Source organism: Myxocyprinus asiaticus, chromosome 35, assembly GCF_019703515.2.
Source record: "Myxocyprinus asiaticus isolate MX2 ecotype Aquarium Trade chromosome 35, UBuf_Myxa_2, whole genome shotgun sequence".
Classification (NCBI taxonomy): Eukaryota; Metazoa; Chordata; class Actinopteri; order Cypriniformes; family Catostomidae; genus Myxocyprinus; species Myxocyprinus asiaticus.
Genome location: NC_059378.1, coordinates 10,695,480 through 10,708,315, shown reverse-complemented (window position 1 = coordinate 10,708,315; position 12,836 = coordinate 10,695,480). Strand labels below are relative to the sequence as shown.

The 12,836-nt window shown below is 39.1% G+C and overlaps 1 protein-coding gene across 3 annotated transcripts in view; it reads left to right on the top strand.

The window, feature by feature from the left end:
* LOC127426134 (liprin-alpha-4-like) overlaps positions 1-12,836 on the top strand; it is a 164,317-nt gene that overhangs the window by 92,796 nt on the left and 58,685 nt on the right. For all 3 annotated transcript variants that reach the window (XM_051672694.1, XM_051672693.1, XM_051672691.1), the window contains exons 3-5: positions 1,327-1,491; positions 3,081-3,155; positions 6,749-6,832. In XM_051672694.1, coding sequence (XP_051528654.1) covers positions 1,327-1,491; positions 3,081-3,155; positions 6,749-6,832 — 324 coding nt within the window. The remainder of the gene's footprint in view (positions 1-1,326; positions 1,492-3,080; positions 3,156-6,748; positions 6,833-12,836) is intronic.

Here is a 12,836-nt window from a genome sequence, read left to right as displayed (position 1 = left end):
CGCTATTCAACAGTGACAGCAGTCTGCAACACTAGGTAACGTTATCTTAGAGATGGAATCCAGCAAGCGTCCGGCTCCCAGTACAACACCGACTCCTACACAAACTCAGAGTAAGCCAAAAAAAACAAAAACATTTATCTACTGAATCACGTCTGGCTAAGCGGGAACGTGATCGTGGTTGAGCGAAAACTAGAGTGAACATCGGCTGGGCATTTGATTCCTGGAGGGACCTTCGTTTGGTTTTGGGGATCAAAACTGACCCTGAATTGGCATTCTTCTTATTGGACAGGTAAGCTTACATAACTGCAAATCATGTGAAATATAGTGCCTTAAGGATTGATCTGTGTAATTTTAGCTAACTTGATCTTGCCTGCTAACGCTGACGAATTGCAAGCTACCTTGTTTCGTAACTTTCAAATAATTTCAATGATCTTCTCTTTATACTAAAAGTCAGGTTAATGTTAATGTTAATCTGTAATTATTCAGCAAGGTAAACTACAAAAATACATGAAATGAATGCTAGACAATGTTCAAGATAGTGCAGAAAGCTCCATTCATTAGTGTAACGTAACTTGGTTATACAGAAAATACATACATTCTATTATTATAAAACAATAGCACATCGATATATCAAAATGACATTTGTGATGGAATCACATCAATACTGAATTGTGTTAACATATTTATAATGTACAGTCTATTTTGTAAACAGCTACTGTCATCATCCACCAAATGTAGCTAACAGCTATTGATAAAGCTGGCTAGCTAGCTAACGCCGATATAGGCTATCGTATAAATGCAGTCAATGTATCATGCAAAGAAAAGTAATTACTTCAAACTAAAGTCTCACATAGTCAGACCTATATCCACACTTTGTTTTAGCCCTGTTCCAGCACTGGAGAGTGAAATATAATATGCAGTCTTAAAGTTTGTAGTAAAACAATCATTACTGTGTAATTTTATTTATGCTACCTCATAATGCTGTCAGCATGATGCCGGTGAATCACATTCAGCCACTTTGTATGTTACGTCTTTGTTTTGGTTGATGCTTGCGTCCCTATGGAGTGTGTGCGTGATCACGAGCAACAGGTAGATGACTGCAGTTCACTTAACGGCCACAGGTGTCATTAATAACAAGGGTTTCTGAATCTTACATACTGCACCTTTAATAAAGTTGTTTTTCTTCGAACACATTTTTAAAACTTTCAAAACTTCTAACTGTTTTTATAAATGTACATGTGGTGTTTTTCATGGTGGTTCATTATTATCTATCATAAATCAGTGAAGGTTAAAGCTTGTGTATGTAAATTTGTTTTGTTTTGATAGCTTCTTTTGGAGCACTTGGAGTGTCTGGTGTCACGTCACGAGCGTTCGCTGAGAATGACTGTGGTGAAAAGGCAGGCTCCTCCACCCTCCGGGGTGTCCAGTGAGGTGGAGGTGCTTAAGGCTCTGAAATCCCTCTTTGAGCATCACAAGGCCCTGGATGAGAAAGTGAGACAGCAAGATGGACTAAATTGTTTCCTGTATAACATTACATTATAGCATTCAAGGGGGAATTCACTAGGAATGAGTTGCTTTCACTAATAGTGTTGTTTATTTGCATGCGCTGTCTGCTACGCTATTTGCTTGTTGCAATTCTTGCAGGCCAGTTATGAGTACTGGGTTGTGGAGGATGCAGCAGACTACCACGATCTGGCATACTTTACTGTGACTGTACGGCATCACTCCAGCATTGTGATCCAAGCACCTTGTCTGGATATATGCCCAGTTATAATGCTCTTCTATAACTGTAAATCCATCAAATAATGATCAAATGATGGAGAAGAGCATTATAACCTGGTATTTTTTCCAGTCAAATGCACTTTCCGCATGTTAAAGGGATAGTTCTCCCAAAAATTTAAATTCTCTCATGATTTACTCACCCTCATGCCATCCCAGATGTGTATGACTTCCTTTCTTCTGCTGCACACAAACGAATAATTTTAGAAAAGTGTCTCAGCTCTGTAGGTCCATACAATGCAAGTGAATGGTGACCAGAACTTTGAATGTCCAAAAAGCATATAAAGGCAGCATAAAAGTAATTCATATGACTCCAGTGGTTAAATCCATGTCTTCTGAAGGGATATTATAGGTGTGGGTGAGAAACATATAAATATTTAAGTCCCTTTTTACGATAAATCTCCACTTTGACATACTTCTTTTGTTTTTGGCGATTCGCATTCTTTGTGCATATTGCCACCAACTGGACAGGGAGGAAAATTAATTGTAAAAAGGGACTTAATTATTGATCTGTTTCTTACCCACAACTATCATATCGCTTCAAAGGACATGAATTTAACCACTGGAGTTGTATGGATTACTCTTATGCTGCATTTATAAGCTTTTTGGACCTTCAAAATTCTGGCCACCATTCACTTGCATTGTATGGACCTACAGAGCTAAGATATTCTTCTAAAAATATTTGTATGTGTTCAGCAGAAGAAAGAAAGTCATACACATTTAGCATGGCATGTTGGTGAGTAAATGATGAGAGAATTTTCATTTTTGGGTGATCTATCCCTTTAAAGAGATGATTCAGGTGTCTGGGTCACAGTAGTGAGTACCGGCAGAGTGTGCCAGATTGCAGTGGTCTGCTGATTCCTCTGTTATACAGTGCCGGCCCACAAGACTGGAACTGCACTGTGCAAACTGCACTGATCTGCATAATTTCTTTAGTGAATCTGGTGCTATAAACAGTGCTTTTACAGAGCCCAATTAATTCTTAGCGAGTGCCCCCCTCCCCCTTCCCCCACAGTGCTATTTCATTGCATTTAGTGCCTGGTTAAAATGGATTGTGTGTGATTAGTGAATATGATATATAGGTTTTTGCGCTCAAATACTGTGGGCAAAAGTACTTGTTTAATGATTTAAAAAAAAGAAATAAAAACATTTGCTTGTTATAGTCTGTCAATGATGTAAAGATAGTAATGAGCGTGTAACACTAAAATTGAGAACTGGTTGTAGCTTATCACACAACAAGAAGTGGAATGGGTGGGGGAACTCTAAATCTGTTTTTTTTTTTATTATTATTATTTGCACAGGTGCGTGAAAGGTTACGGGTGGCTCTTGAAAGAGTGACTACATTAGAAGGACAGCTGGCAGCCGCCACTCAGGAGGTATGGCTATTTCCTACATGTGTGTGTGTGTGTTTAGGTTTGCATGCACACTGGATGGATTCATTAAAATCTGTCCAGTGACCACCTGCCCCCTACTGTCAGCCTGTGGAGTCTGTCTGTTTCCATCACTTAGATCTCACTAGGATTTCAAGCAAAAATAATGCTCTTAACATAGCGTAGTATAAGAAAAAGACAGAGCAATTACTCCAGCTTTTATTCATTGAATTTTGTTTTACGAGCCAATACAAATTAGTGAATACATTTGATATTGTATTAAATTGTATTCATGTCAACTTAAAGGTGATATGTATAATTTTTTAATTTTAAAATACTTTCTCCTATTATAAATACTTTCTCCAATATTAATTACTTCAGCTAGTTAGTAGAAAATGGTGCTTGCTAAAGCCACCATCAATATTACTGTTTCTCATACTTAAAGGGGAAGTGTATAACTTTTTCTATGTAAAAATTCTTTCTCATATCTCAGCATAATATGCAGAGACAACTATAAGTAAGCCATTCATAGGTTGATTTTACCTAAGAGTGTAACCCTGCGGCATTGTGGCTCAATCAAAACATTGATCTGTTTATTTGAGTATTCTGATCAGCATGACAATGCAACATGCTTCAGCCAATGGCGTGAGTTTGAGGCAGGACTATCTGTTTCATGACCAATGGCAGATGGGGAGAGTTAGGCAAACAGCGATCCTTTTTGCAGTTCCGTTTGGTGACGCTAGCGGCACAGAAATTATACACCTCACCTTTAATTAGTGGGTTTAAGTTTTCATTTACACTGAGTATATATTAGGGATGCTATTTGCAGTAATTGCCTGCAGCAACTCATTACACCCGCTTTAGAGACTTAAAGCATACAATAGCTGCGTTTCCACTATCGGGCCAAATAGTGCGTGCCAGGGCCAGTTGCGTTCCCACTTTTACTTCTGGGGCTTCATCGTGCCTCCTCTGGGCTTTTTTGGGGCCAACGGCCAATGGCTTTTGGCCTGCCAATTACCCTTGGGCCAAACAAGGCCAGCCAGGGATTGAGGCGGGTTCAATGTCAAAGGCGGAGTTTCACCGAACTTCCCAGGTTGTGTATCCAGCGCTCAACGGTACATGTTCGGGAAAAAAAAATTATTAAAAAAATGCGGACACAGTACAAATCCCTTAAAACGGCCAATGGACAAAGCGGTGCCCAAATAAATTACTTTCCATGTTTTGGTGAACTTTCATAGACGGTGTGCTGGGACATCGTCCCGCTGTTAGTGGAGAGACCACTAGGGACACCATGGCAGTTATTGTCGGTGAGTTGTCAACGCTAACTTATCTTGCTGGTTACATTCAATATAAACTTGATATTCTAGATAACTAGATAACGTGATACCTCATCTTGAGCTTCCCTTTTATTTGTAAAATGGGCGGGGTGTGTGACGCTGACACCGCAGCGGCATATTGAGGGCAGGTTTTTGGGCATCGCTGCGGAGTTATTGGCCTGATGGTGGGAACGCAGATTGGTTTTGGTCTTGTGGCTCGAGGTCTGAGGCTATTGGCCCTAGCTGGCCAGTTGATAGCCCTGTTTATGTAATGGTACACTCTACCATTACATAAATGCTCGCATCATTCACCACGTGCAAATATGCTGACAAAAAAAGGAATTTGGTCATCCACTGAATAGCAAGAGTCTGCACTGCAGAGGCAGGGATGTGAGGTGGCCTCTGGGTGTCATTTTGCTGCTTTAAGACCAAAGAGAGCAAAGCATTTCTGTTGTCTCAGTACAAATATGACCTAATGCTGCTGCTTAGAGCCAGCAGCAAAGGAATTGATCATCATGGCATTGTGTGTCTTAAGACATTAAAAACACAACTTTCTTTCTTTCTTTGCTTTTTTCTTTCTCTCTCTGTCTCTCTCTCTCTCCCTTCCTCCCTTTTTCCTTCCTTTCTTCATTCCTTCCTTTTGTTGTCCTAAAGCTTATAATTTACTTTATGAAACACTAAGGATGAAGTTATCAAATAAACAAAATTGATGTTGAAAAATTGCCACTCGTTAAAGCAATAAGCCACGATAGGCCGTGCGTTACAGTGATTTTACCTAGGGTTAGGTGGTTTTAGGCACTCTGCTTTGTAATGTACAGACTCAAGTGGCTAATAGCTGTTAGAAACAACAGCAGTGTGATGAAAGACAACAATGTTTAAAAAGCAGTTCAAATTATTGTTAATAATCATCTGAATAAACAGTTAGTCTGCCAAGATGTATTCCTCATTTTCCCAGTTGTAGGCTGGTTGCGGTTGCTAGGTAACATAGAAATTTGGCAGATTAATATAGAAAGTGTTATGCCAGGTGTTTGTTTATAGCAGCTTTGAACGCGGCCTATCCAATCAGAATTCAGGGTTGGAAATGTCCATTTCCATGTCTTATTGTAATTGTATTAAGAAATTATTTACATCTCAACATCTACTGTATATTATTTGCATCATTTACATTTCACGTTTTGACTTGAAAATCAGAAAATACTCTACAACAGATCTGATCTCCACATCTGTACATCACATAGGCTTTTTATTAATTAAACAGCACAAGATCATATTAAAGGTGCACTAAGTAATTTTTTCATCTTTAAAAAAAGTTTTACTCCTAAAGAAATGAATTATGAATTTTGAAATATATACTGTATATATAGATATAAAATCATGATTAAGACTCCAGTCATATCAGCGACCTTATAAAAGTTGCTTTATTCTACATGGAGAGGGTCCCCTTATGGAGGCTGCCATGTTTGAATCACATGACCAGCCAAATACTACTGACTAGTGTTCTTGGACACCTTCACTCTGTGATTAATCATGACTGACTGTATAAAGTGAATTTCTACAATGGCATCTGTAACAGAAAACTATTGATTTTGAATGGTGCTGCATCCATGCCACTAGGTGTCAGTGTAAGTCCAAGATGACAAACAAAAAAGTTACTGAATGCACCTTTAAAGTATTTGTGCCTAACCTAATTAATACTCATGAGCTAATACTGATGGAAAGCTGCATATTTTTCGATGTTTTAAATACTGCTCTGTCTCGCCAGCCTCCTCTAATACTTGCACGAATTGTAATTAAGAGTGCCTTATGGATATGTAAATCAGATTCCCTGAATAGTGACATCAAATGAGCATGTACATATTTTAATTGTCTTCCTCCAATTCTCACATTCATTGGCCTTGATATATGAGGATTTAAATGCAAATGGCCTACAAGTGTTTCATTAATACTTTAACATGTGGCTTTTAAGCAATGTGATAAGCTAATTCCACAAAATGAGTAGTTCGTATAATCTTATCTCCCACAAGACTCTCTACCCAGTCTTAGGAAGACAGGAAAAGTGCTCAAATGCTATTAAAAGAAACACAAGAAATGGCACTATTACAAAATATTGCAATTGGGAAAAAAAACCCCAAAACAAATCAAGGAGGAGAAGCACATCACTGCCTCTGCTGAGATTTGTGAACAGCAATTATGTATTATGCCACATTTCATGTTGTGCAGTGGGTTAGCTTAACACATGTAAAACATGGTTAGAGTGACTGGTTTGTTTTTGTATATTGTTAGGTGGTCATGTTGAGACAGAGAAAGGATGGACGAACAGATGGGGATGCTGTGGACAGGATGGACAGCTCGAAATCTACATGGAAGGTACATGCATGTATTTGCCTGAATTTCATTATCGGTATATACATTTTTCCAGTTTTGGAGTTGATGTTTGTATGTTCTTAAAATATTTCCATAGGTGCTAGAGCATTCTGCTGTGGAGTATATGCTGTGTTTCGATAAACTTCTACTAACTTTTGATAATCATTTAGAATTTTTAAAAGGTTATATCATGAGGATTAAAATTGTCTTTGATGTTTTGATATAAAAGAGTTCGATGTACTGGGACAACATACTTTCAAAACTCAAAACATTCTCCACAGTTCAAAAGGAGATTGAAAAATCTATTGAAACTGAGCTGCAAAATGGCTCATTGTCTGAAACCTGAAACATTAACATATGACTGTCCACATTTACACATCAAGAACGCTTATTTGGTTTTTCATTAGGTAGAAAAATTAAGTAATACAAATACACTCACTGAGCACTTTATTAGGAATGCTTTGGTTATAATTAACTGCCCGACGTGGTCTTCTGCTATTGTAGCCTATCCGCCTCAAGGTTCGACATGTTGTGCATTCTGAGATGCTATTCTGCTCACTACAATTGTACAGATTGGTCATCTGAGTTACCGTAGCCTTTTTGTCAGCTTAAACCAGTCTAGCCATTCTCCGTTGACCTCTCTCATCAACAAGCGGGCATTTCTGTCTGCAGAACTGCCGTTCACTGGATGTTTTTTGTTTTTGGCACCATTCTGAGTAAACTCTAGAGATTGTTGTGCGTGAAAATCACAGGAGATCAGTAGTTACAGAAATACTCAAACCAGCCCGTATGGCACCAACAATCATGACACGGTCCAAATCAGTAAGATCGCATTTTTTTTTTCCCATTCTGATGGTTTATGTGAACATTAACTGAAGCACCTGACCTGTATCTGCATGATTTTATGCATTGCATTGCTATCACATGATTTGCTGATTAGATATTCGCATGAATATGTAGGTGTTCCTAATAAAGTTCTCAGTAAGTGTATATGTGATCCCTTTAAGGCTAATGAACTCAGAACATGCTGTACATCAACTCATCAACTCAGAACATGCTGTATATCATTCTGTAAAGAAAACTGTTGAGTCCTGACCACCTGGAACTGCAGAGAACACAATGCCAAGACTTTATCAAGTCATGCCAATATTTTACCACAAAGGTTTACTTACACCTTGCAATTGTTTATCTCTGAGGCACTGGTCCAAAAGGGATCCCTTCTACTCTAATACCTCCCTCACAGATTGTATTTTCCCAGCTACTGATAAATAAACAGCATTGATTATGCACCAAGTACTTTTGCCCTTCAACCTTCAGCACAGGCTGCTAAATTGTCTCCTGCCTTTTTGTGTACAGTGTGACTCACTTCTGTAGCAGCCAGCCAACCAACAGAAATCTAGTCAATATGAGATCTGAGAATCGCTCTTAATTTTGTATCCTGTTTTGCATGGCTTTTTATCAACTTATATTTTATTTATATCAAGCATAGTGTAAGTTCAGTCAGGTGACATCATGTTAGTCGAGCTTGCAATCAGCTGACACTCAGCTGATCATAACATCTACCAATACAATTCAGTTTCCAATCAAAGCGGTCCTTTTTAAGTCCTCCCTTCATTCATTTTCTCAGCTGCCTTTCTTTTGCATGGATGCAAGCTTAACACTTAACACCCCCCTCCATGTCCAGCTCCACCTCTTGTATAACAGCTTTGCTTTTAGTTATCTCAACATCTGTCCTGTTATTCTGTGCTCTTTGTATTTCCAGACTGACAAACAATTGTAAGTCTATCTTCAATGCGTTTATGGCTTGTTCTTGATTTAACAACTTGTTATATGTTGAGCTCTATCAAGTGTCTATCTAATCTGTATTAATCTAATTATCTTTTGAACCATATTGCACTGTCAGAAAATTGTACACTGTTGTAATATAAATATGCTGTATCTGTTCTGGTACACCTGAGGGGTTTATTTACTGCTCTCCCTGCTCCATCCATGCATGGTTCTGACTGAAGTATTTTAAATGCTGTTGTTTAATGGTCTGTAATAAGATGATTTTTTTAATAAGGATTCTCCAAGGATCACAGCTGGAGAATTGAAGAAATTAGTTGAGTCTTGGGGTCAGAATGTCTCCAAAACTACAATCAGACGTCATCTACATCACCACAAGTTGTTTGGTAGGGTTTCAAGAGAAAAGCCTCTGTTTTCATCTAACAACAAACTCAAGTGTCTTCAGTTTGCCAGACACTACTGGAACTTCAAATGAGACCAGTTTGTATGGTCAGATAAAACAAAAACAGAGCTTTTTGGCAGCAAACACCAGAGATGGGTTTGGCACACACAGAGAGGTAGCCATATGGAAAAGTACACCATGCCCACGGTTAAATATGGTGTTGGATCTTTAATGTTGTGGGGCTGTTTTTATGCCAGAGGTCCTGGATCTCTTGTTAGGATACATGGCATCGTGGACAGATAAAAAAAATTTGAACCTGACTGCCTCTGCCAGAAAGCCTAAAATGGGCCTGTGTTGGATATTCCAGCAGGACAATGATCAAAATCAACACAAAAATAGTTCACTGACCACAAAATCAAGGTTCTGCCATGGCCATCTCAGTCCCCTGAACTGAACCCCATAGAAACCCTGTTGGGTGAACCGAAGAGGAGAGTCCAACAGCTTGGACCTCAAAATTGGAAGGATCTGAAGAGGTTCTGTATGGAGGTATGGTCTCAGATCCCTTGCCATGTGTTCTCCAACCTCATTAAGCATTATACAGGTGCATCTTAATAAATTAGAATGTCGTGGAAAAGTTCATTTATTTCAGTAATTCAACTCAAATTGTGAAACTCGTGTATTAAATAAATTCAGTGCACACAGACTGAAGTAGTTTAAGTCTTTGGTTCTTTTAATTGTGATGATTTTGGCTCACATTTAACAAAAACCCACCAATTCACAATCTCAAAAAATTAGAATACATCATAAGACCAATAAAAAAAAAACATTCTTAGTGAATTGTTGGCCTTCTGGAAAGTATGTTCATTTACTGTATATGTACTCAATACTTGGTAGGGGCTCCTATTGCTTTAATTACTGCCTCAATTCGGCGTGGCATGGAGGTGATCAGTTTGTGGCACTGCTGAGGTGGTATGGAAGTCCAGGTTTCTTTGACAGTGGCCTTCAGCTCATCTGCATTTTTTGGTCTCTTGTTTCTCATTTTCCTCTTGACAATACCCCATAGATTCTCTATGGGGTTCAGGTCTGGTGAGTTTACTGGCCAGTCAAGCACACCAACACCATGGTCATTTAACCAACTTTTGGTGCTTTTGGCAGTGTGGGCAGGTGCCAAATCCTGCTGGAAAATGAAATCAGCATCTTTAAAAAGCTGGTCAGCAGAAGGAAGCATGAAGTGCTCCAAAATGTCTTGGTAAACGGGTGCAGTGACTTTGGTTTTCAAAAAACACAATGGACCAACACCAGCAGATGACATTGCACCCCAAATCATCACAGACTGTGGAAACTTAACACTGGACTTCAAGCAACTTGGGCTATGAGCTTCTCCACCCTTCCTCCAGACTCTAGGACCTTGGTTTCCAAATGAAATACAAAACTTGCTCTCATCTGAAAAGAGGACTTTGGACCACTGGGCAACAGTCCAGTTCTTCTTCTCCTTAGCCCAGGTAAGACGCCTCTGACGTTGTCTGTGGTTCAGGAGTGGCTTAACAAGAGGAATACGACAACTGTAGCCAAATTCCTTGACATGTCTGTGTGTGGTGGCTCTTGATGCCTTGACCCCATCCTCAGTCCATTCTTTGTGAAGTTCACCCAAATTCTTGAATCGATTTTGCTTGACAATCATAAGGCTGCGGTTCTCTCGGTTGGTTGTGCATCTTTTTCTTCCACACTTTTTCCTTCCACTCAACTTTCTGTTAACATGCTTGGATACAGCACTCTGTGAACAGCCAGCTTCTTTGGCAATGAATGTTTGTGGCTTACCCTCCTTGTGAAGGGTGTCAATGATTGTCTTCTGGACAACTGTCAGATCAGCAGTCTTCCCCATGATTGTGTAGCCTGGTGAACCAAACTGAGAGACCATTTTGAAGGCTCAGGAAACCTTTGCAGGTGTTTTGAGTTGATTAGCTGATTGGCATGTCACCATATTCTAATTTTTTGAGATAGTGAATTGGTGGGTTTTTGTTAAAGGTGAGCTAAATCATCACAATTAATCATCACAATTAAAAGAACCAAAGACTTAAACTACTTCAGTCTGTGTGCACTGAATTTATTTAATACACGAGTTTCACAGTTTGAGTTGAATTACTGAAATAAATGAACTTTTCCATGACATTCTAATTTATTGAGATGCACCTGTAGGAGAAGACTCAGAGCTGCTATCTTGGCAAAGGGAGGTTGCACAAATTATTGAATAAAAGAGTGCCATTAATTGTGCCACACATATGTTTGAAATTTTTTTTTTTTTTTTTTTTTTATAAAAACTGTGTTTGCAGTTGTTTGATATCCATTAGAGGATAGATTTTTGTGAATATTTTGAATGAAAGATCAAAATGATAAAAACATTTTTCACAGCCTTCTTTACCAAGGGTGCCAATATTTTTGGCCACAACTGCACATTTTTGATAAATCATTTTTACGTGGTTCGTTGTACGTATCGCGGCAGTTATCTAATGAAATAAACACTAGAGGCAACTACATATACAAGCTTATTCAACCATTTTTAAGTTTTGTGGTAGCTCAAAAGACCAGGGTATGAGTCCAGAAGAGCATGTGTGTCGACACGTGAGCCAACAGTGTCATAGAAGCACCACAAAATGACATGGTTGCTTAAGCAGTTGCTTTTATAATCTCATGCTTGCTTTTATGACACTGTTGGTTATGTTTAGGTTTAAAGGAATAGTACACCCAAAAATGACAATTCTGTCATCATTTTTTATTTTATTTATTTATTTATCACACATTATACCTTTGCACATATACTGCGAAATTATTTTTTTCACATATCAGAAAAAAAGGTCAGAGTGCAGTGTCAGCCATGATACAGCACCCCTGGAGCAGATAGGGTCAAGGGCCTTGCTCAAGGGCCCAACAGTGGCATCTTGGCAGTGCTGGGGCTTGAACCCCCAATCTTCTGTTCAGTAACCCAGAGCCTTAACTGCTGAGCCACCACATTTGTGTATGGCTTTCTTTCTTCTGCAGAACACAAACCAAGATTTTTAGAAGAATATCTCAGCTCTGTAGGTCCACACTATGCATGAAGGGAAAGGTCAACAAAACTTTGAAGCTCCAAAAAACACATCAAGGCCACATAAAAGTAATCCATAAGACTCCAGTGTTTTAATCCATGTCTTAGGAAGCAATCCAATTGGTTTTGGGTTTGAACAGACCAAAATATAATTCCATTTTCACTATAAATCTTGGCATCAGCAGTCTCATTAGCGGTCATGATTTCAAGCTTGATTTACACTTTCTAGCACCATCTAGCACTCTGTGCATGCTTCAAGCACTAGGAAGTGTAATAGAATTTAAAATCATGATTGTGCCTAGAGACTGCAATGGCAAGTGTAAAGTGAAAAATGAGTTATATTTTGGTCTGTTCTCACCCTAAGTAGATTAGATCGCATAAGAAGACATGGATTAAACCACTGGTTTTCTCCTCCATGGAAAGAACTCCCGTGCCCGACACAGCAGAGGTTAGTTCATTTACCGTCTCTGTTGCGGATGTAACCCGATCTCTCAAATGGGTGGATATTCGCAAAACTGCGGGTCCAGATGGCATTCCGGGCCGTGCTCTCAGAGCATGTGTGGATCAACTAGCGAGTGTTTTGATGGACATTTTCAATCTCTCCCTCTCCCTGTCTGTGGTTCCTACATGCTTTAAGACATCCAACATTGTGCCCATACCAAAACAAAGATAACTTGCCTAAATGACTGGCGTCCTGTTGCCCTAAATCCCATCATCAGCAAGTGCTTTGAAAAGCTTATCAGAGACCACATCTGCTC